A 21608-nucleotide genomic window follows, 5' to 3' on the forward strand; every position below is an offset into this window, starting at 1 on the left:
AGATTTTGTACTGGACTCACAAGCAGACGCTTTCAAAGACTCGCACGCAAACTCTGTCAAAGACTCCTTCAAAAATGCACTATAACTTTTACTCTGCAAATCAGTATGCTTTTTCGATCACTACGTGCTAATATATTTTAAATTACCTCCTATATTATTGATTGATATTTAAGATAGATTGCTAACCCTCCATGTTAAAGCTTTAACATTCAAATTTCAAATTGGACAATCAAGCAAGGATCAATCAAATGGCAAAAAGTTTCCTTCTTCGGCTGAGTAATAACATTCAACTGCATGTGCGTAGATCCTCCAGCTCGATCAAGCATTAACTACAAAACCTAGAAGAAGTAAGAAGGGTTCCGAACACTCCTCTATAAATACTAGTGGAGACTGACTGAAGATAAGTGAGAGAGATAAGACAAAGAAATTAGAATTCACGCATTCGATTTACACGCTGTTATTTGTTTAAGAGAGCCTTCAAAGGTATCCTAATCTGCAGTGAGTTATTAATATTAATTTGACAAGTTAATATGTGATTCACGCTTTGTATCTCCTCTCTCTACTCTTTCCTCTTGTTCCCCTTTCCCCCTTTCTCTCTCATGGCGGCAGATGTTTCCTTGATGCTGCCCTGCATCACATGTTAAAGGTACCGTGTATATTGCAACACCTAATCACGGCAATAGGTAGCCCCTCTATTTATAATATATTCCAAGCACATCATAATGACGACCGTACCCTCACCAAGTTTTAGTTATTAACACAAGTAATAATACTAAATAACCAACATTAGTAATATTTTCTATTTGGAATGAAGAAATAATGTGAAGGGGAGCTTAGGCGCAACGATAAGGTGGTCGCCATGTGACCTGGAGGTCACGGGTTCAAGGCGTGGAAATAGCCTCTTGCAAAAATGCAAGGTAAGGCTGCATACTATAAATCCATTGTGGTCCACCCCTTCCCTAGACCCCACATACGCGAGAGCTTTGTGCACCGGGCTGCCCTTTTTTAATGAAGAAATAATGTCATCAACCATTGGCTCAACGTCACTAGCCATGCATTCTATCATAAATATAGAAAATAGTTTGCATCCGTCATCAAATACAAGTAGAGGAGGTTCTAATAGACATTTGTTGTGCTCAAGAGGTTATGATTTATGAATGAAGTCTAATCTGATGGGGATCAGCAAGCCCTACCTATGTCATTTTCAGATGTTGTGACACGTGGACGGCCTCTCGATGTCCACATTTCCTTTGCCAAAATGATGACATGTGGACGACCTCTCGATGTCCACATCAGTTCATAATTGTTTGTAGATTTTGAATGGATTATTTGAAGACATGTTGTTGGCCTTACAAAGCTTAAAATCTTGTTATCTTGTTTTGATGCTAACAAACAAGTGAAATTTAATGTATTTGTGTGAGTAATGATATTTCAGTGTTCATATATGAGAAAGTAAGGTCAAAGTGCTCACAAGGATCAAATGAAGTTTAAATGAGTCAAAGCATGGATTTAAAGATGATATATTAAACCTTGAAGAATATGAGGTCATGCATGCCAAGGAATGTTTAAAGTCAAAAGAGCCAAAGAAAAGTAAAGTGAGAGAGCTCAAAGAATATTAAAGCTTGAAGACCAAGAAAGGGCCAAAGCAAGCATGAAGACTTGAGCGTTTAGAATGTTAATGTCTTAGAAGTCTCATGTAAGTGCTTTAATGTTTAAAATATCGTTTGAAATATTTTGAAACTCTTAGGTTAACTTCTTGGACCTAGATATCTTTTAATATACTTGGAAAATATTTTTATAAGGTCAAAAATTATTTTAAAAAGGTTAGAATCATTTTTGGAATGAAAAGCACCAAAAACAGTTTTTCCAAATGCTGTGAGTTTTTATACGTCTACATTGAGGTGTATTTTTCTTAATGAAAAGCTCTTTATTTTAAAAAGTGTTCAACATGAAAGTTATAGAATTTTCTCCTAGCTTTCTTTTGATAGCAACAAAACCTAATTTGGAGTTATACAGAAAAAGTTATGGTCAAAATACTAAAACGGGATCACAGCTGTCAGACATCTGAACACTGTTCACAAGAGGCACTTCAGCTGTCTGAACAGCACACAGAACCACTTCAGACGTCTGAACTCGTCTCTTACAGACGTCTGAAGATTTTCTAGGACAAAAATAAAGCAGGCAGTAGCTGTTCAGACGTCTGAACTCGACATTTCAGACATCTGAACTCAACACTTCAGACGTTTGAACCCTACTTTAGACATCTGACCCTGTGTCCAGTTCATTTTTTAAAGGGTTTTAGGAACTTCAGATGATTGAACTCGAATCTTCAAACATCTGAACACTATTCAACGGACAAATTTTTAAATTCTAATATTTTAAAATATAGCCGTTTTGAGCTCCAATTTTTCTAAAAACTTGGGAAACTCTCTAAGGAAACTTTTGTAACATGGAAACAAGTTTGAAAGCCTATAAATACATGGTTTTGCAAATCAAAATACATCCAAGAATTGAAAAATCTGTTTTGAGAAGCTGAAAGCGCTCTTGTTCTTCCAAAGTTCTCTTCCTCACTTATTGCAAATCTCTTTTGCTGAGATATTTTGAAGTGCTAATCCTTACTTCTCTGAATTCCTACTACTAATCCTCATCTAAGAAGGATATTAGTGAATTCTACACTTAAACTTCATTGTATTTCATATTGATATTTTACATTCAAGTATATAGTGCTGAAATTGTACTAACTTGCTCTTTGAGAGAGTATACTTGTACGCAAATCTTATCTTGTGTTTCTTGTAGTTCTTTGATGTTTCAAAGATTGTTTGGATCGTAGGCTAAGCAGGGAGACATTGCTTAGAGAGGCTGGCTCTAGCCTAATTAAGGAATGACCGAACGAGGGGACATTGTTTGGAGAGGCAAGCTCTAGCCTAGTGAAGAAGTGTTTGAGCGTGGGGTATCGCTTGTAAAGGTTTTTTTCCACTTGTCAACGGAACAAGTTTAGTGAATCCTTTGGTGGTTTGCCAAAGGCGAGGACATAGGCTGGGTATAAGCCGAACCTCGTAAAAAACCCCGTCTCACTCTCTCTTTCCCTATTCTTTATTTTCAGTGCATATTTAAATTGAGTGGATGGTTTAAATTTGAAAATCATATAAACTACGTATATTTGGAAATCAAACAAACTTAAGGTTTAATTTTGATTTGGATTGCAGAAACCGAAAGGGAGTACGTTGGTTATACCATATCTTGCGGAAACCATACGGGAGTACGTTACTTGGTTAACATCCCAAAGATAAATTTACCAAGAGTTTATTTGAATTCTAAATATTTGGAAAGAGTGATTGGATTCATTTATACAAGGCTTTACATCAGCAAGCATAAATTCTCATTCACTACAGGGCTTGATTCAAATTTGGCAAATATCAACAAACAACCATTTTGAGTTTTTATATTACATAAGTGTTGTGTATTGGCTTGTTTGTTTGCTTTCTAATTATAGTTGATTGGTTTGGTTGAATGATTGGATGTTTGTATGGTTAAGGATTAATTAAAGAAACTAAATTCTTGAGTGCTTAACAAATTAAACAAATAAGTCACAAATTGGTTAAAAGAAATAAAATAAGTTTAAGAATTCTAAAAAGGAATTAAAAGAAAATTTTAAAAGTCAATTCACCCCCCCTCTTGGGAAGTTATTCCTAATTTCACTTGTTTTGAAGACTTTTCAGTGTGAGAAAGACCTGAGTAGAGATGTCGTAGCAAGTTTGAGTTTAAGAGCCATGTGGATCCCACACGAAATTGGGCCTCCCTTTGACTTCTGTTTTGTATTTTATTTGTAAACATGCGAGACAACTTGCTTGCATGTGCTTGTCCTTAGTAAGTTGTGCTTAGTATTTATTGTGTCTAGAAAATTGGAGCACTTATTTTGTTAGTAACTTGTAAGAGTAATTAATGTGTCTAGTAAGTTGGTATCTTTATTATTTGTGCCTCCCATGCTTGTGTGGAAATTGTTAGTTGTTTAATGTCTTTGTCCCCTTCATTGTAAGAACTATGTAGAGAGAGAAAAGTTTTGAATATTTATATTGAAAGGATTTTCCTTTATTGAAGCTTGTTAAGTTTTGTCCAATCCTTGTGATTGTATAGTGAGAGACCACTATTCTATCTAGCGACTCCATCCCTATCCCACTTTCACGACTTCCCTCCATCACCCACACGGTCACCACCAAGTTACACCCAAGGCCAACAATCCACCATTCCATTGCAACAAAGATATTACATTTCAAAGTTTGCACGAAGGACTTCAGGAGAGTTCTTTCTTGTGTAGAATATCGTCAAGTCAACCATCATTTTGATTGGTAAATTCAGCATTCATTTTGATCATTACATACTTACAGCAGTTCCACTTCCCCTCCATTACATTGCTGCGTTTGTCTCGGAGTTTTAAAGCTTGTTCCAAGGAATTTTCTGGCATGGTCTAAGATTTGTGTTGAACAACGTCAAGTCATCCAAACAATTCTCTTGGTAATTTTAGTACTTGTGTTTGAATCCTTGCTATATATTGTAAACCCTTGCTTATATTGAAGCCTTTGCTGGAAATCTGAAATTCCATATTTGATAAGCCCTTTGAATCCATAGATTGCAATATTGATATTTGCTAGTTTAAAATCAATTGTGGGAATATTGCTTGCTAAAAATAGAACTTAAATTCTTGAAATTTTGAATAACATATTTGTTGTATATAACTTGATTCCTATGTGAAAGAAATCTCGGGACTTATTTCTAAACAACATCATCCAACATTTAAAAATTCAACATGTGAAATGAAGCTTGATTTATTGCGTTTATGGTTTGGATAACTGAATTCTTAATTAAAAGTGTTTTTGTGTGTATGCTTTCTTGTAAGGGTTGAATTAGTAGGACTAGGTCACCCTCCCCCGTCCTACATCATAATCCCAGTATCTTGATTTCAAGTGACTATGCCACAGATCCATAGATATATCATTTGCAAATATGGAACCCATTAATGCTTGGTAAAAATTCTTTTTGGGATAATTTTCTTTCAAGTTGTACCTTTAATAAAAGATATATTTTTCTCTTTTTTAATATAGCTTCTTTTACTATAAAAAAAAAAAAACAATTAAAATTCATCCATAAACAATTTTTCATTTTCAGGTGACTTTGTAAACTGCTCATAATATTATCAGAGTAATGAAAACTACTGTAAAATAGCAAACCTGCTATGAGTAGAAAAATCTCTTCGTGACGCCCGGTTTCCAGATTCCATTTGCTCTAGATCCCGCTGCAGTTCTCTCTACATAATGATAACACAGACACGGTTAAATTGAAATGGAGAACCATGTTGCGAGCTCCAACTTTTACTTCTTAAGTACCCCCAATATTGTAATCCAACCAATAGCAAAAAGGAGTAGAAAAGAAAGCCATAATTTTATTAGCATGCCTTTACCAATTAATCATTACGATTGTAAATGCTATGATAAACATAAAATTTGGATTCTTTTTTGAACTTCTTAAAATAGACATCGTGCTATCCTGTGCAACTAAAAAAAGAGTTCCAAGCAAGCAAGAAATTCTGTTCATTTAATATGAAAATAGCCCATTTTGTTCATTGTTGTTTAATAGGCCATCAAATCAACAGTGAGGTTGAAAATGAAGATGGCATGGAAATTCATCAGCATAGTAACAATGATGTTGATGTGCCATCGATGGGCATAAGAAATGAAGACTGTAAAGCATTTGTTGATGATGATTTTAATGATGAACGCTGTGAATTAAATGACGATTGTCAACCCATAAGAAATTTTGATAACAAAATATTCTTTAATTATTATATAAATTGGAAATTCAAGAAATTATGGTTAGTGAATTTATTAGCTAGACCATTTATATGAACAAGCTCAGCACTTGTTTCACACATTGAACAGCATTTTTTAGGCTTCCAGGTTTGTGCCTCAAGCAAGCTAAAAGCTGAAGAACTAGGGTAAATGCATGCATGCTATGCATGAGCATGGCATGAGCTTGCCATGCATCCATGCAAGCTGTGCATCAATTTTGAGTATTTCATGCCACTTCTCATTTACTTTCTTAAAATCATTCCCTCCTCAGGTAGACCCTATACTTTTCATGCATTCATTGAACATATGATCAGTGACGTAATTTTTAAGATTATCTTCGTCATAGTTCTTAGAAGAAAATAGGGTATTTCATGAATTATGTGGTGTGAGTAGGGGACCTAGGAATACTTTTTGTCTTTTACGTTTTATGTTTTATGAATTGTTTGAAATAACTGAAATAATATTTTAAAGTCTTTTTTGGCCATTCAAAATTTGAGAATTTTATGATTAATGTTCATTTGAATACTGAAAATATTAACCATTTCAATTTTGCACATATCTTTGCTCACAACATGCAACCCAATTTTTGAAGCAATCTTTGATTTAAAATTATTTGAGTTATCAATTTAGTTTTCATGCTAAAAAAATCATTTTTGGGAATGGTTTATAAATTTATTTGAGATTCTCCAAATACACGGATTCCGTCCATCATGATATTATCAGAAGAAAGTTTTAAAAATCCATGCCATGCATACAGAGAAAAAAAATGAACATTATCTTTGATTCTATCACTGTTTTAATTAAACAAGATATTCTTTGATTCCTTGGAATCGGGATACCATTTAGTATGGGATTCTGCTCTCTCTTCAAGATAAGCTTGCAGGAAGGCCAGTATTCCCTTCTGTCAATGCAAGTACAAAATATTCAAAGAACATCTTCTTGTTTTTGTTTTAAACATTTGAAGCACATTCTCTCTTATTTGAGCAATCTCAAATGGCTAGCTTTGGAAGCAACTATATAGATACATGTTTAGAGAAGTTCAGCATAAAGATAAGATGAAAGGAATGAGAATGTGAAATATCGAGCCCATATTGCATATTTACAAAGAAAAAAACTGGGAGCACCTAGCAGGAGCAAAGTCCTGATCTAGCAGTCTTGTAGAAGTAAAAAATTGTGTATGTGAGAAATATTGCAGTGAAGTTAGAAGGCAATATCAAGAAAGGTTCTCTTTTAGTTTTCAGGTCAAGAACATGGTGATTTGGTGAGAAGATATTTTTACATTGGTGGATTGCACACCTTTGTTTAGAAGGGATTGTGTATCCCATGCGCTAAACATGTAAAAGATTGGTAGATAGTGAAACACGCAAGCCAGCCTTGGGGAATGCAGGTAGGATCACACTACACACATACAAGCAACGAAAAATTTAAAGAGTAAGGAATGAAAGGCAACCAATTTTAAAGTAGTTTGACCAAGCTGCTACCAGACTACTTTAAAATTGGTTCTGTCCTAAACAAATAAAACTACAACCCTACCCAACTATTAGCTTATGGACGACCACCTAAAGAGAACTTTAGGTGCACAATTTGCAGCTGTAGATTTAGAAACTGGGAATCTTATTTTAGTTTCAAAATTTTGGTTACTACAGAGGTTTTAGTTAATTTAGGTTTATGTCGAGTATTTTGGATCTCCAGGGCCTGTTTTGCAATTATTTGTTATACTTTTAACTTGAGGTGTATAAGTACTTTCTTTATGTTGTATTGTGACTTTAGAATGTGGTTGCAGATTGAATTAAAACTTTGCACTCTCATTCTCTCTCCCTCCTATGTTATTCTTCTCCTTCTCCTCCTTTGTCTTCTCCATTTACCCAAAACTGAAGCTAGTATTAAGATGAATTGAATGTCCTGTACTGCCGCAAAATCAATGAAGTTTCTTCCTAAATGCAAATTCATTAATATGTATTTAAATGATTAAAGATCTCACACATACACAAACATATAAACTACTTAATGAGCCCCCTACCACCTATATAAAAAAGGGGGAGGGGGAGCTTGGTGCACAAAGCTCTCATGCAGGGCCCAGGGAAGGGGGTGGACCATGACGGATCTATACTAGGCAGCATTACCATGCATTTTTTGCAAGAGGTTGTTTCCATGCTTCAGTGACCTTCAGGTCACACAGCGGACAACATATATATTAAAATCAATGAAAATTCTTCCTAAATGCAAATTCATTAATATGTATTTAAATTATTAAAGCTCTCTACACATGCACAAACATACAAACTACTTAATGAGCCCCCTACCACCTATATAAAAAGGGGGTGGGAGGGGAGTTTGGTGCACAAAACTCCCATGCAGGGCCCAGGGATGGGGTCGGATCACAACGGATCTATAGTAAGTAGCATTACCCTGCATTTTTGCAAGAGGCTGTTTCCAAGCTTCAGTGACCATCAGGTCACACAGAGCCAACATATATATACATATATATATATATATATATGTATATATATATATATATATATATATATTTATATATATAAGGAATTGGACTGTTCACCAAGAGATTAATTTTTCCATTCCACATTAAAGCCAGCAAGACAATGAAAAGCAGCAACAATTGGCTAGGTATCAATCAGTTTAAACTTTAGAATCAAGAAAAAATCCCAGACAACTAAAAATCTCCAACACCTATGTATATCATGAACGTTCAAAATATAAAAATGCATCACCTAAAAAGCCATAAATTTAAAAATATTGTCAAAATTTCACTGTACTAGAAAGTAGGATTCAGTCAGACAATCATATAGTGTGCAAGCCAAAGCATATCTTTTTTTTAAAGATATAAAAGGGTTTAACATATTGCCCACCAAATACAACTCACTTACGATGCACTAACTCTTCACAAATAAATAAATAAAAGAAAACTAATTATTTGTGAGAATCATTAGTGTGTGATCAGGCCAACGAATTAGGTAGATCTACAGAAATTGAGAACAGTTGCAACATAAACCAAATAACACACAAGTGTCAAGGAGTAATTTGGTTGTTATTAGAGGCAGTATAAAGGAGAAGGATGAAACACCAATATAGTAAGGATTTGGCAGAAGAAGATTCATGTAGCCAGCCACAGCTAGTGGGCCTTTAAGGGCTTGGTTGACATTGTCATATGGTAGTCATGACTTGCAGTCAGATTACAAGTGTGCCATGAAAACTTGAAAGAAACTTTCACAGCAAATGTAATAAGATATCCGGAGAGCACATAATCCCAAGTTTACCCCCAAGCAACATCTATCCATCTCTGCAATGTGTGCTGACATACAACATCTCAAGAAACTCACAAGTTCAATGAAAATTTTGAAATGAATGAATCTAGGGAAAAAAGTGTGAGGGAGGAAGAGGTTCTTGCCTGTGTTTGCCTTTCCTTCTCCATGTCAAGATTGTGACGGAGTTCTCTGGTTTTTGCACGTTCAAGCTCCAGGAGCCGCTGTCTCTCTATCTCCCTTTCTAATTCAGTACTCCTCTCTCTAATACCAAAAAGAACAGTTATACGTATAAGGTCATCAAATCATCAATAACCATCATGAACAAGCATCCCAAATTAAGAATGCAAAACTGATCAGTGAGTAAAACCTATCAAGTTCCTGCAGCAGTTCTGCCTCTCGTATAGATGCCTCATCTAGATATTTTTGACGGGCACGCCTCATAAGAAGTTTCTTTTGCCTGCGGGCTACTACATCTTCTCTGATTTTGGATTTCTCTCTAATGATAAGTGAAAAACATTCAAATAATGCATAAAATATTTTAAACAGTAAAGCCCATAAAAGCAATACAGAAAAATAAGAAACAATTGCCTACAATGTTACTGACACTATATTCCTGTACATTTCAAAAATAGTTCACATCAAGTAAATAGAAGATTAACAACCAAAATTAGGGCACAATGATGTGATGTTTCCAGTGTTAACAGCACACAGGAAAAGTGCAAAATGCCCTAGTGTCATTTTTAACTCACTGATGAGTCGCATCTAGCCTGTCTTAATGCCTAAAAGCTCCCCAATATGTGTCACAACTAATTACAATGACAGCTCTATCCCTCTATTCGTAACATAAGTATATAACAATAACGATATTACCCTTACTCATTGACTTACTCATGCAGTTATATTTACTAACACACGAATAACACAGCAGTTTCACTGAATAGTTAGTAACACTAAATAAACTCTATACCTACAGTAACTAGTAACACTACCCCGCAAGCTGCTACATAGATATCATATGCTCCTAGCATGCTGCAAATGAATTTTATCCTAGCACCTCCCAAGGCATTAGTGAATAAATCAGCAATTTGGATTCAGACTTCAAGTCGCTGCAAAGAGCTTCTGCACAAGTTTCTCCAAGAAAATGACAATCAACTTCCACGTGCTTCATCTAATCAAGGAAGATTGGGTTGGAGGCAATGCGAATCGCAACTTGATTATCACATATTAACTCCATAGAACGAGAATGTGCAAAACCATTTTCTTCTAACACGTTCTTTAGCCAAATAAGCTCACATGGAGTATAGATCAAAGTCTTAAATTTCAATTTCGGCTAAAATTTCGAAGCTCCAAAAGTATGGAAATTTAGATTTCAATTTCAATTTGAAAATGACAAAAATTAATAGTAAAGCATGAAATTCTTTCCCGAAATTCTAGAAATGGTTAATAGCATAGTAATTCAAGTTTTGGGACTGATATATTATGAATTAAATACATTATACATATATGTTGTGTATGAGGTGCAATAATTGTAATATAATATGTGTATTACACATATTTGGTTAATATAAATGTAATTCATAAATAAATATATAAAAACAGTATTTACTTCATAATTTAGATAAAATGGTTAAATAAAAGGTTGTTGCTAATATTGTAGTTTAATATTTTTCATATAATTTCAAAAGCCCTGGTGATAATCTTTTGTTTCAATAAAAAATAAGATAGAGATTACTTTTGCATCTAAATCTCACATTTGAATTCAAAGAAAATTTTCATTCAATAGTTAAATTTTCAACAAGTTTTGCTAAAACTTCAAATTTTTGATAGATTTAGGATGAAATTATTGAAATTCCGAGGGCAATTTTGGATGAAGGAAATCAACTGCTATTGCAATTTTGAGGGTGATGTCTTAAAGGCGTAATTTCAACAAAAATTTATTGATTTTGTGGAAAGCAAAGACCATGGTGTAGACCATGACCCAATATTCTAACTTAGCATTTAACCGGGCAACCTAGCTTGTTTCTTACTTTTCCAAGGTACCATCAACAAAAACACAATACCCAGTTGTGGATCTTCTATCAAAAGGTGACCTAGCTCAATATGCATCTCTATATCCTGAATATAAAAGTGACGCAACTTTGATATAAGAGACCTCTCTTGGGTGCACCTTTAGGTATCTCAAGACACGAATGCATCCCATAGACTAGTTCTCGGAGGATCAAAAAACTGACTGACATCACTAGTTGCAAAATATTTATTGGGTTAAGTGACTATGAGAAAATTCAACTTTCCAACAAGTCTCCAAAGTCTTCAAAGGTCAGCCAACAAATCACGCACATTTGCCAATAACTTGCTATTAGAATTCGTGTTGTATCAACAAGTTTGGATCCTAACAGCCTAAGATCATCTAAAGGGCCTATAACATATTTCCTCTATGACAAGACATGGATATTTCTATACCCAGTAAGTATTCCAATGGCCCTAAATCCTTGGTTCGAAATTTAGATTGTAGAAAATGCTTCAGGTACTAGATACCTCGACCGTCATCACGAGGAATCATAATGTCATCTGCATGCACAATGTGCAAAATCCTACCAGTCGCAATACAAACTACTGCATGTCGCTGAAGACCAAACTAAAGAACTACAACACTAAATCAACCAAACCATGCCCTGGAAGACTATGCCAAACCATACAACTATTTCTTGAGCCAACACACTAATAATGACTCCCCTTAGCAATAGAACCAAGTGGTTGCTCCATATAGACCTCCTCTTGAAGATCACCAAGTATGAAGACATTTTTCACATTACCTGATGTAGAGTCTTAAAATTTGAATTCGATTTTCAGCTGGTCTAGTGATTAAAACTTAAAACATTACATTTGTGATTGTTGAATATAAAAAGGTTGAGAAAGAATTAACTAAAGAAGTTTCTAAAGAACAATTTATAAACCCAATTCACCCCCCCCCCCCCCCTCTCTTGGGACTACACCTTAGTTTTCAATTGGTATCAGAGCAGGGTTGTAGTAAATCCTAACTAGAAGCTACATAAAGATCCCTATGGCAGACCTAGGCGTATTTACCCGCTCCTCACTTGACCAGCGCCAGTATAGGGCTAGTTCTTCTCGGAGTGCTGCTCCCATGGACATCAGCTCTGCACCTCCTAGTGATGATGCATCTAATGAGTCTGAAGAAGGAAGTGATGAGGGTACTGAAGAAGATGCTGCAGCTGATGATGATGATGCCTTTGATGATGTTTGATCTATTTGTTGTTTTTTGTGTTGTATCTCAGTTATCTATGTATTGGCTTTGCATCTCTAATTTTTCTTTTTGTTTCTTTTTGGTATGTAACTCCCTATATTCATGACACTTGTACACCTTGCTGCACTGAATGACTATGCATATTATTGTGTACTATTTTGAGTATCCAATGATTAAGCTGTTTGTCTCTTTTTGATTGATGTCAAAAGGGGAGAGAAATTTTAGAGCAAAAATGAGAGCATATTTGAAAATTTTGAAAATAAAAAATAGCAAGGGGGAGAAAGCCAAAATGAGGAAATATAAGTAATTTGAGAAGTTTGAGCTATAATGCAAAATATATGAGATAATGCTCTAATAATGATATGATATGATGACTTGAGACATGCTACTAATGCTAATATGCTGAAATGAACTATGATGCACTAATACTTTATGATATATAGATCTTTGAACTTACATCTGAAACCATGATTTTGATACATTGTTAAAAGTGTGCTTATTGTAAGGGGGAGCCTTATCAAGGTTCTCTCATCTTTGCTCCTTATTTGTCATCATCAAAAAAGAGGCGATTGTTGGCCTAACATGGCTTTCAAATTTTATTTTGATGATAACAAATCAAGGTAAATTTAACATGTTGTGGTTTAAGTAACGATGTTTCAGGAAATCAAGTATATGAAGTTCAAAAGTTCAAGTATTAAGAATCCAAGATCACAAGTGATTATTAAAAGCTCATACTCCAACAACAAGTGATCAAAAGGAAGCTTAAAAGGTCAAAGACAGACAAATTTTATGGAAGCTTAAAGGATATTGAAGTTGAGGACAAGATGGACTAAAAGCAAGATAAACATGAAGACTTCAAGTTTAGAAAGTTTTAAAGTCTTAAGGAAGTCTTGTGTAAGTACTTCATTTAAATATCAAAATGAATGTTTTGAAGCTCATTAGGGTTAATTATGGACTTAGAGACCTTATTTTGAAAACCCTTGAAAATATCTTTCAAAAGTATCAAAACAAGCTGGCAAGAGTTTTTGGAAACAAGGTTTAAAAATGGTGTTTTAACTGTTTAGGCGACTGACCCTTGACTGGTCAGGCGACTGACATTTTTGCTGAATTAAAGTTGGGAAACAGAATTGGCTCAGTCAACTGACCCCTGAGAGTTCAGAAGACTGACCCCATACTGACTTTGAAAATACGCTGAAATTCAAAGATCAGGCAACTGACCCTGACGAGTTCAGTCGAATGACCTTCGTAACGATTAGTTTTAAAACAACGTTTAAATGTTTCCAAAATGAGTTGCTTGTGGCCCAAACTTTGTCAAAACTTGGGAAACACTCCAAGTAACTTGGGCAACACGAAAATATGACTTTTTAGCTCTATAAATACATGATTTCTCAAATCAAATAAAACACCAAGAATTGAAAATCTGATTTCAAGCTTATATTGCTCATACTCTCTCAAAGCCTTCTTGCACACATCTACTTGCTGAGATTTTTTGAGAATTACTGAGTTATTGTTCACCAATCTCTAAGCAAAACTTCTGAATTTTGAATCAATCAAAAAAATATCCCGGTGATATACTCTTTGAGCTTCAATTCTATTTTTATTGATATTTACATTGAAGTATTGATTAGCTGTGCTATATCTTATACTAATCTGCTCTGTTTGAGAGTAATTCTTGTACGCAAGAAATAGTTCTTGTTTTTTTGTTTCCTTGACGATTTAGGGCTGTTGAAATGTCGTACCGAGCGTGGGTATCGCTTGGAGAGGAGGGCTCCAACCTATTGAAGGAGTGTTGTAAAAGGTTTACTCCGCCCGTAAAGGAGTGTTATAGTGGAATCCTTAGGTGGTGTGCCTAAGCCGAGAATGTAGGCGGGTATAGCCAAACCTCGTAAAAATCTCGGTCTCACTATCTTCCTTACTCTCTTTAAATTTCAGCATATATAACTGCATGGTTGTTTATTTCAAATCTATAAACTGCGTGGGTGTGAATTAAATTGCCAAAAATTGATTTGCCCTTGGGATTTTTGGAAACCGAAAGGAAGTACATTGGTTAATCAAAATCTATTGCGAGGGAGTACGTTGATTGATTAACACCCAAAGACTCATTGATTCATTGATTAATCAAACTTATTTAATTTCTAAGTTTTGGGGGTTTGGTTGAATTCTTTCATATTGAAATCAATTCTATCTTGTTGAGTGGATTGAAATATTCAAAAGCTGAAAGTATTACATTGTGAATTCATTGGTTGGGTGTTGATTGAAATTGCTGCAAGAACAAGTTGATATACTCATTCATATAGTCTTAAAATTTGAATTCGATTTTCAGCTGGTCTAGTGATTAAAACTTAAACATTACATTTGCAATTGCTGAATATAAAAAGGTTGAGAAAGAATTTATAAAAAGATTCTTAAAGAAATTTTTATAAACCCAATTCACCCCCCCCCCCCTCTCTTGGGACTACACCTTAGTTTTCAGAGGCCAATGACACTTCGTGGCTAAGGAGTTGAACAAGGAGGCAAGTTTGGCGACTGAGGAGCATGAATCAAAATAATCCAAACCATACACCTAAGTGTATCCTACAACAACATGCCTTCAAACAAGCCACAAAACCATCTTAATCATTTTGTGGTAAACATCGATTGACAATCAACCATAGACATATCACAACGAAGAGGTACTAGTTCCCAAGTATCATTATTCTGTGATGCACACATCTCTTCAACTATTGCAAATGAAAAGAAATCTTGACAAACCAAATAAGAGATTGGATGCTCAGTGCAATTGCATTTACCTTTCTGCACAACAAAAGGAATATCAACATCTTGGGAAGTAGGATCATCACATAAGGGAACTGGTGGCAAGAGAAGGCTATCCACTGTACACCATGCAAATTGAGATGATTCAAGGAATGAAAAGGACTCAAAATGGATGAAGATGCAGGACTTGGTGCTAATAATTAGTTAAGATATGGAAGGTTAGGCAAAGGAAGACAAACGTCAAGAGGACTCAAGGAATTGAGTATGGTGTAGACCAAAAAAGGGAGACATCAAAGACAAAGAATCCATGTAAAGTAGGGCTATACATCGATATCCCATTTGAGTACAAGATTAGCCTAGAAAAGTACATTTGATAGCACAAGGATCCAATTTATTAATTCTTGGATTAATTGATGGACAAAGAACATAGACAAACATTTTGCCAAACATACAAGGAGGAGTCAGAACAAAGGAGCCTTTGGGAAGACAACTGCATATGAAATTTTACTACAAAGGGCAAAAGATGGCATTTTGTTGATGATAAAGCAAGTAGTGCGCAAGGCATCAATGATCAATTCAAAAAACTTTTAGGACATTCATTAGATAGAATAGCATATACTAGACCTCGAAAATGTTTGTTTTTTGCTCAAGAGCTCAATTTTTTTTTGTGGTGTGACTCATACATCAAACTAAGTAATAACTTGAGAAAAAAAGCCATAAAGGATATTAAACAACTCAGAACAATATTTCATTAAACACAACCAAGTCATCCTAGGGTAATCATTGATAAATGTAGCAAAGTATCGGATTGACATGACACGACTAGGATCCCAAACATTGGAATGGACTAACATGGAAGGGCTAACTGCCTGTTTATTGACTCAAGAAGCAAAGGGAACATGAACTTTCCCAATTTATGAGACCTACACACAATATTAGACATAGAACTCAAAGTAGGAACTAGTTGCTTTAACTTTTCCATGAAGGACGACCAAGCGACAATGGATTTGAAGTGGTGTAGCAGCAGCAACACAGGCAAATAGGAGGATAAAGCAACTCAAAGTAGCAAAGTCCACCAGCCCCACATCCTGTGCAAATCATCTTCCTAGTCTTCAAACTTAAATGGAACAAAGGTTACACATCAATTTAGTGACTTCGTAATCTCACTAACAGGCATTAGATTGAAAGGGGATAAAGAATAAAGTGGGATGGAGGGAGTATGATTTACTGTTCATATCCATTTAACTGCAATAGTGGACCCATCGACAAGGGTAACTTGAGGTAGATTTGTAGAATGCTAGAGAGCAAAAAAAAGTTGGTTGCACTTGTCAAATGGTCAGTTGTGGCAAAATTCATTAACCCAAGGACTAGTGGGAGAGATACAAGAGGACATGCATGTTGTTGGGTACCTTTTTGAGCAAAAGATGCTCAATGCCTAATAAATCCTCCTCCTCTAAGAGGATTAGAATACACTTTTCACCAACTGTCGAACAATTAACTGACAAGGGAAACAAACTTTTGGGATTTGGGGACTCCATCTGAATGCACACAAGGCCTCAATACTACAACAAATTAGAAATACACAATGAACAAGAAGCTTTTGGGATCCACAGACCCATCCCAACACCCAAAACCTCATAGGCAGTATATCAGACCTTTGACAATCAGAACACACCACAGACACAAAACAGACAAGATAAACAACTGAACAAATTACAAACACAAAAAATGCCACTATTTCAGACCCGAAATACATGAACATTGACAAACAGCTTTGGAAAGTACCAAACAATCATTCCCTGAGTGCTGCACATGAGCAACTAAAAAGGATAGATTTTTGGACAAACAAAATCACCAAAAACACAATAATATGTTTATAGGGGGATATGAACAGTGCGGAGCAATTCAGGACAGAAACATGCCTGCAAGAAGCTTCACACACCGATGCATGGGGTTGGCCCTGCCTGCCTTCAATTAGTGCGTGAGACTGCATGGGAACAGCTCCAGTGATGAGATTCCAGTGGTGGCATCTCGGCACTCAGCAATGTCAGTGGGTGGCTATGGTATTGATGTTGCAAAATCTAAAGGAGGAGTTAAGTTCCTGAAGTGGCACTGTAGTACAGGGAATTTCGGGCAACTGCTGTGGCTTCCAGCAGCTGTTAGTTGGTTTTCAGGCCTACGATGGTTCTTGGAACTCTCCTATGATGATAGACATGCAACAGATTTAGCGTTTTAGGCTTCATTTTTTTATGGTGACTGGCAATTAGGGTTTAGGTCAGACCATGCTCGGATACCATGTTGAAGAATTGGTAAATTGCATGACCTAATGACAACGGTAGTTCTCTCACTTATTATATATGCCAAGTATGTAACATTTACCCTTACTAACACTAACTCATGCTTACTAACAATGCAACCCTAATAACTACAGTAACTAGTAACAGCACTGAACACAGGAGCCTTATTCAACCTAAATGTAGAAATGTGTATTTCAAAGAAAGTTATTCCTATAAGTCTCAGACATAACGTCAATTGCTATTATATCAGGAAGATTCAAAGAAATACATTTTTGCAAGCTATTTCTGAAGTTATGATTATCACAATTTTACAAGTTAAGAGATAGTACATATGAATTGAAGCTTAAAGAAAATAGCACAAGGCTAGCACAGGACCATAGTTTAACCCTTGTTCACATTATATTAGTTGAAAGGCTGCTTTAGTTAAGCTTTGATAATTCTAGATGAGCAAACCTGCCTAAACTACAATCACATTAAACAATGATTAGCGCAGAATCATGCAGACACACAAAAAAAATCATGCACAAACTTTTAGTAGCCTTGCAAATGGATAAGTGGACTATTGAGAGGACAATCAAGTCAAACATCAAGACTGCTTACAGCTATTTCTTCCAACACTTTTCTATTTGACGACTTTTATTAAGCAATGGCTGAAAGTAAAGGGAGTACATACATGGAACGAATGCAATCCTTTATTTGCTGAAGTCGGTTATCATCCTTTATATTAGCTGTGAATGATACAAAGAGGCATAATAGAGCCAAGCAAGGAATATTTTTCCAAGTACTAACACAAAAAGTTCACAGTCTTCATTATACTGTGAGGGACAGAAATCATTACTGGCTAGGAGAGGACCCCAATGCTTTTCCTTGAAATCTCTAGAGGGTTCCCCATGTGCGCATTCTTTTTGAACAATCTCCATCTCTATTTCAGCTTCCTCTTGTGCCTAGGACATGCATAATTTATATAAATTGATATGGAATATCGAAAGTAACATAACAGCATCAGTGATGGTTACCCCAGCATACCATAACTTCTTTGGTAACTTTATTTGAGAAGAAATCAAAGTATGACTGAACAGAAGTTAGATTGGCAAGGACCTGTCACATAAAATAAAAAATAAAACCAACAGTGAACTGTGAATGGCAATAAGGTAACATCTTATCATCATGAAAAAAAAAAAAAAACAAAACAAACAAACAAACAAACAAACAAAACAAAAACAAAAACAAAAAACATAGTGATCTAGGATGTTACGTTTGTCATTAGCGTTTTTTTTTTTTTTTAATTTTGCGTTTGTGCTATTCAACTACACTATTTTATTTCAAACTTTATCCACATACAATTCAGTCATTTACTTACCTTAAGAGTTTCCTATGACAAATATTTTCCCATGACAAATATTTTCCCATTTTAGCCTCATATAGTATAACTACTTGCACGATGTTTAAAGGTGATCTTACCTGTCTTCTTCCAGTATAACATTACATTATATCATATTGTTTCTTTCAGCAATATTATATTGCTCTCACAATTTCAACATTGCAACTCTCTCTTTCCCTCCTCTTTTCTCTCATTTCATGGAGTCATTAATTTTTTTTTTTTTTTTCATTTTCTGTCATGATTATGCACTACAGTTGCTGTGACAAAGCAAGATCTCCACCAGATAGTCCAGATCAAAAGAAAATCTTTCAATCCGAGATTAGAAAAAAGAAGGATAGGTGGTTTAAGGTTTTTATAGAAAATAATGTGCCTAGGAATCATTGGATGACGGCACCATTGGTAACACAGTGCATGTTGTGGAGTGGCTGCAACAGAATAAATTCACATGGAGAAGAAGATTCGGTCATCATGAGATTGTGGTTGTGATTAGATTGACAAGCATTGTTTGTGGAAGATCTTCAAGGTCTGTTTGAGCCACGCATTTCAACAGAATCTATATTCAACAAGGACAGATCTGTTGCAACCAAAGGGGGGTTCATCAATAGTGGCATCATGAAAGAAAAGAAGAATTGTGATTTTGGTTCCTTGCGACTTACAAGTCATGGTGTGCATTAGATATGGCGGCTGAAGAGTTTTGAGATGGTTGGCCAGGGTTTTCTGAGGGCAGCAAAGCTGACAAGGTTGGAAGAGCTACTGTCGACTAGGTTGGGATTGGGGTTGTTCAAGCTGTTGCGGATTTGTGTGTTCTATTTGATAATTTGGGCTGGTCCAGCCAAACAAGAAGATTTGAAAGGTCATGAGAATGGTATTCCTAATAACCAAGTCCTTAGGGCTAGAGCTCATAAGAAGCCCATTACTGAAACTGAACCATGAGCTTGTTTCTCTGGTGGACCAAATCTCTGTAAGACCACAAAAAGGGATCAGACTTTAGAAGCTCATAAAGATTGGGTCTTTATGTCTATGCCTGGAATCCATACAGGCCATTCAAATAGAAAGTGCTGACTTCAGAACCTTGTTTGCAATTTATCTAAGCAGCGGAGGGCTGGTTCACAGGGACCATTGGAGGCAAATTCTCAGGCTTCCAGATGTGAGGCTGGTATAATTGTTGTACCATTTAATGTTAAATCAGGATGCTACTAGGGTAGAAGATAAAGTGCAAGGTAAACAAATTGTGGAGGGAGTAATTTCAGATGTTCGGGTGATCCTTAACAAGGATGGATCTCGTAGGGTGGAAACAATAATGATAGTCGACTAGCAAATGGTGGAGTGCAATGTTCTTTCCTTGGGTCTAGTGAGGTTCAAACACGTCAAAAGGCCATGGAGGCTAGTATGGAGAAGTGCAAACTTTTAGAGGAAAAACAACTTAATCAGGAGGTGCATATGAATAAAATTTTAAAAAGGAAGGATGATGCAGTTTTACTCTTTTTGAGAGTCTGATTGAGTTGAGAGAAAGATGAGGGAAGAAGGTCAGGTGGACAGTTTGTCAATGGCAAGCAGGAAATGGGCTGATGCTTACGATGAGAGTTTATTTTGGTATTGAGGCTGCGGCTGATGAGCAGAAATTATTGTATGAATCATTGTGGATGAGGTCAGTCGCTCAATCAGTGTTTTGCACTAAACCACCATGCATTGCTAATGCAGCCACCTTAAATTCCACTTTCAGACTCAATTGAGGAGCAGCATAGTGTTTTAAGTCAAAGGAATAGTATTTCAAGTTCAAGCAATACCAAGCATCCAAGCAAGCTTCTCTTCTTATTGCATCTCTCGTTCAAAAAAGTAACCCTACAGCTTGCCTATCGCTCAAGACTCTCACACTAGTCCTTACACTATATATTTAGCAGCTGCTAATCCTATGACAGGTATAACTAATTTATAGTTTGCTATCTAGTATTCTGAAAGCCTACCCCACGTGACCCTTTCCGATGGGTCCAATACTATAGTGAAAGGAATAGGAACATAAAATCTTACTTCCTCTATTTCTCTTTCTTATATTTTGTATATCCACAAGTTCCCTTTCAATCTTATGTCAGTTAGCGAGATTACAATATCCACAAATTGTTCACTACATTCTTTCTTTATTTTGTTGTCATTCAGGATTTGAAGATGAGGAAGTTGATTGATGGGGCATGTGAAGGAAGTGAACTTTACCACTTTGAGTTGCTACCTTCTTCTTGTGCTAGTACTACTACTACCACAACACTCCAAATCCACGTCACCTTGATAACCCTTCATTAGAAAAGTTAGAAAAACTCGTTTTTACTTCAAGTGCTATCTCTAGTCTTGAGTCTGAGCCTTGTCAAATTGGAAAGCATCATCGCGTTCCATTTGCTTCCCAAATCAATAAACAAATAATCTCATGTTAGTTCATTCTAATGTTTGGGGTCCTAGTCAATTTGTGTTAAAGTTTAGTTTTTGATACTTTGTAACTTTTGATGATGATTATTGACTTCACTTTGTTCAGTCAAAGATCGTTTTTTTCTAAAATAAAAATTCAATTTGATTTGCTTATTTGGATACATGCAGTGATAATGGTAAGAAGTACTTCATGACCTAATTCACTACCTACATGGATAAGCTTGGAAGTGACCATAACTCATCTTGTACCCACATTCCACACCAAAATGGAACTGCACAGAGGGGAAATAGGCTTATCCTCAAAAATCACTCAAATCCTACTTTATCAGAAGAATGTTCTAAAAGTGTTTTGGAGTAATGTTGTACATACTGCCTGCAAAATGCCATTCTCTG

At 35.7% G+C, this 21608-nt stretch overlaps 1 protein-coding gene across 1 annotated transcript in view; it reads right to left on the reverse strand.

Moving 5' to 3' along the window:
• LOC131158392 (uncharacterized) overlaps positions 1-21608 on the reverse strand; it is a 164577-nt gene that overhangs the window by 19932 nt on the left and 123037 nt on the right. The window contains exons 21-26 of the mRNA XM_058113236.1: positions 18446-18517; positions 18258-18363; positions 18093-18147; positions 9474-9602; positions 9250-9367; positions 5226-5302 (exon numbers count right to left, since the gene is read on the reverse strand). Of these exons, the coding sequence (XP_057969219.1) occupies positions 5226-5302; positions 9250-9367; positions 9474-9602; positions 18093-18147; positions 18258-18363; positions 18446-18517 (557 nt within the window). The remainder of the gene's footprint in view (positions 1-5225; positions 5303-9249; positions 9368-9473; positions 9603-18092; positions 18148-18257; positions 18364-18445; positions 18518-21608) is intronic.

The sequence above is a fragment of the Malania oleifera genome, chromosome 6, assembly GCF_029873635.1.
Source record: "Malania oleifera isolate guangnan ecotype guangnan chromosome 6, ASM2987363v1, whole genome shotgun sequence".
NCBI lineage: Eukaryota > Viridiplantae > Streptophyta > Magnoliopsida > Santalales > Ximeniaceae > Malania > Malania oleifera.